A 3,727-nucleotide genomic window follows, 5' to 3' on the forward strand; every position below is an offset into this window, starting at 1 on the left:
AGCGCCACCTCCCTGAGCCAGAGCTCGAAGCACAAACCACGGTGCCCGTGGGAAGCAGGGGTCTACCAACCTGCTGGCCCCAGACAGGGCACCCTTGTCTCACGAGTCAACGACAGCTCCATGGCAAAGCTGATACAGCCCGCGTGAAGTAGGGACCTCTTGAGGGGACTTGGTTGTTTTGCATGGCATCGGCTCAGAGGTGTCGGGAAGAAAACACCTGGCATTGTGCACCGGGCCCAGGACCGTCAGTGGCTGTGTCCTGTGAACTTCCAGTGGGAATGAGAACTGAGCAGGGAGGCAGGAACGAGCCCCGCCTATGACTCATTTCAATCCGCGGTTGGCTTTGGGGCGTTTCCAGAACATTGTCTGCCTTGCAATTCGGCACAGCTCCTAAAAGCCAAACTGTAGTCCAAAATCAAGTTAAGACGCCGATAACAAAATAGCCCTTTTACTTCCGGTCCTTTGCCCCCATAACTTCCTTTTAATGCCCAAAACATCTCAGGTCTTGATTGAGAAATAACTGCCAAGGTAAGACTTCTTTTTTGCTGCTCTAAAGCGCAGCGATTGTGATTTTTGCCTTTATCAACCAGATAAATCCAACTAAACGAGAAGGTTCAGTGACAAGCTGCCAAGAGCAAAGTATTAGGTTGGCAGAGTTTAAATTACTCAATAACATCCAATGCCAACAGTAAGTCAGGAATCGCCGAGTCTTCGGCAGAGAGTCGTGAATGAAGAATTAGGAGACTGGAGTTGAAGCCACAGCCTCATCCAATGTGGAAAATCTTCTTGCTCCCACTTGCCTTTGAAGCCCAGCCACTCATGCCAAACTATAAACATATCACTTCCTGGAGGACGTGCCAGGCCACTTGAACTTGAAATCAAGTACCGGCGGTGCGCATCCAAGATGCTCAAATGCCCAGCAAGTAGGCAAGCCCCGCCACTCTCCTGCTCCTCAGGTAGAGTGTGGAGACCCAGCCCGATTTACCTGGCGCACAAAATGATCAGTGTGCCTTGGATACGCACGCATCATCCAGTTTCTGAAGGTGGCTCACTTCGATTGATTGAAAACAATGAGCGCCCACACCTGCAATGCTTGCATTTGATTGAATGCCAAGTTCTCCTAAGGAATGTCTGCCAGGGGACCTCCTACCTATAATCGTCTCATTTCCATCCTCGATATTTTGAGGTGGCAACTTGGCCACAGAGTAACCGTTTCTCAACAGGGTCCCCTTACGCAAGAGACAGTCCCAGCTCCTCGCGCTGTTGTCAATAAACCGTCCCTCCTCACACACTTCCCAACACCCCTTGCGGCGAGAGGGACAGTCCCATACGCAGCTGAGAGCCATGGGTGGGCACAGAGCCTGGGGCAGCAGAACCATCTTGCAGGGAGGGAAAATTAACTTCAGGTTCCCCCACGGCACACAACCCGCCTGGTCCCATCCACTAAACCAGTCACACCGTGACTGAGCTCTGCCACTGTGCCCCTCATCATCTTAGAGACAAAGTTATAACCAGACCGTCACAGCTTCTATCGAGAATACTTTTTATTGTACAGGTATCGTATACACAACCATTACTTGGGGAACGCTTACAGGCATGGAGTTCAATTCCGAACTCCACGTCACCCACACACACACTGTCCCGTGCACACTCGTCTGAGTGCAGCCAGACGCGAATGAACGAGACACAAAGTTATTGCTTTGTGAACAGAGCTTCAATCAAACAGACTCTTCTGCATCGACAGAGTCCAGGACTCTCTTAATTCTTAATACCCTGTGTACATATGAATAAAACCTAAAGATATGTTTTAGACGACCCCATCACCTTTAAAAGTTATTACAACGGAATCCCATTTCTCAAAAAGTCATAAGAAGTGCACCCGTATTTACAGACCAGATTAAATTATGCATAAATAAAATCTGTACACTCAACGTACCGTTTCTCAAAATAACAACAGCCTCTCCTCTGGGACTTGAGGATGACAGGCAGCAAAAAACAAAAACAAAAAAAAAACAAAAAAAAATAACAACAACAAAATGCTTCATGCCTACCCTTTTCAAGTTTACTCAAAACACCAAGATGTGAAATAAATATGCAAATAAAGCTTCAGTACCTTAAAGGAACATGTCATTTCAAACAATCTCCCATTTGAAGAGTTAACTTTCCATTTTTTTTTAAAGAAAATAAAAAAAAAAATCAGCAGGCTTTGTTTCTACAAGTTTTGTAAAACCCAAGGCCCCCTCTGAACAAGGGGTTTTAAGTGTGTCCAATGCCACCTACTAATTAGTTGCTCAGTGGCTAGAATCTCTGCCTCCTACTGGCTGTAGGATCTGATATCTGAAGAGGCTCGAGAAATACCTCTTTTAGATAAATACTTAGTGGGCACAAAAGCCAGCCATTCTTGTGGATCTGAAAGTTGTTGTCGATCTGAATTCTCATCGATCTGACCTTTCGACAGCTAAGTGTGTGGGATTGTTAGCCCAGGGGATTTATTTAAAAGGTTCTAACTTGTAGCACCACTTTCAAAGAAAGGAAGAATGGGGTTCAAAAAATAAAAAATAAAACAAAACATAAGCTTAATAAGTAAAGAATCAGCACTTGTCACCTTCTGATAACTTGTCCAGAGTAAGGAGCTGCCTCAGCGCTCGAGAAATTCTAAGGACGCTGGGAGGGCACAGAAAGACCCGGAAATCAATCAACAAAGGCCTGTTTAATGGGAAGGTGGGTAACAAGCTCAACCTCACCCCCGAGGCGAGGAGCTGCCCTGTCTGTGAGGGCAGAGAACGTTGGGGGAGACTTTCTCCTTCCAGATTCTTTGGCCCTCCGTTCACGCCCATTTTTATTTCCTGTGCTTCTCCATTTTCTCCAGGGTTTTGCTAGAATCGGCCGAACTCTGGTCAGCGGGACTCATGTAGGATTTGTCTATGACCGTCAGGGCTTCTTTTATGTAGTTCTGCACTGCGGAGACGGCGGCGCAGATGGCCTGGCTGCCAAAACCGTGCGTTATCAGGCTGAAGTGAGACAAGCAGTTCTGGATGTTCGCCTCCAGGACCGGGGCGGGCCGGTTGTTCCCGTTGGGTGTTCGGTCTTGGTTGAGAAGTTCTGTGAATTCTTTACACACTTGCCTGCGAAGAAGGCAGTCAACACACACCTGTGAGCTCAATCTGGCTCTTGACAGGTAAAGGGTACAAGGTGAATTACCTAGAGGATGACAGAAGTTCTGGGATGCGATCAGAACTTCTGGCCTGAGCCGAGGCAGTAAGTAAGAGGCTTCAATGCTAATGCTAACAGCCGATTGCCACACTTAGCACCTATTACGTGCTCCCGATTGCCACACTTAGCACCTATTATGTGCTCCCGACTCTTTTCAAGTGCTATCTTATTTAACTCTCACTGCAATTAGAAAAGGTAACAAGATTAACCCCAGTCCACCGGCCAAGGTCACCAGGACTGGAAAAAGCAGTGTGGGTTCAGGATTCCAGTCCAGGAGGTTAAGGGATGTTTGGTTGGTTAAGGTTGGTTCACTAAACCAATTCGGAGCATCACACATTTCCCTGAAACTCACTCTTTTTAATCCAGCTGGTTCACTGTGCTCCCTTCCCTTTTGCTCCATTTCCTGACTGGACTAGTTCTGCTTCATTTACCATGATTTTTAAACCAATTTACTGTTGGTTTCTGTGAGAAATCCTGCAGCTGCGTTGTCGTTTTGGAGACATTTAATTTGCCC

At 46.9% G+C, this 3,727-nt stretch overlaps 1 protein-coding gene across 1 annotated transcript in view; it reads right to left on the reverse strand.

The window, feature by feature from the left end:
- Positions 1-1,526: 1,526 nt before the first annotated feature.
- The window catches only part of TFAP2C (transcription factor AP-2 gamma), a 12,978-nt gene continuing 10,777 nt past the window's right edge, over positions 1,527-3,727 (reverse strand). The window contains exon 7 of the mRNA XM_011370164.2: positions 1,527-3,125. Coding sequence (XP_011368466.1) covers positions 2,840-3,125 — 286 coding nt within the window. The 3' untranslated portion in view covers positions 1,527-2,839. The remainder of the gene's footprint in view (positions 3,126-3,727) is intronic.

This window comes from Pteropus vampyrus, unplaced genomic scaffold, assembly GCF_000151845.1.
Source record: "Pteropus vampyrus isolate Shadow unplaced genomic scaffold, Pvam_2.0 Scaffold162, whole genome shotgun sequence".
In the NCBI taxonomy this organism is placed as follows: Eukaryota; Metazoa; Chordata; class Mammalia; order Chiroptera; family Pteropodidae; genus Pteropus; species Pteropus vampyrus.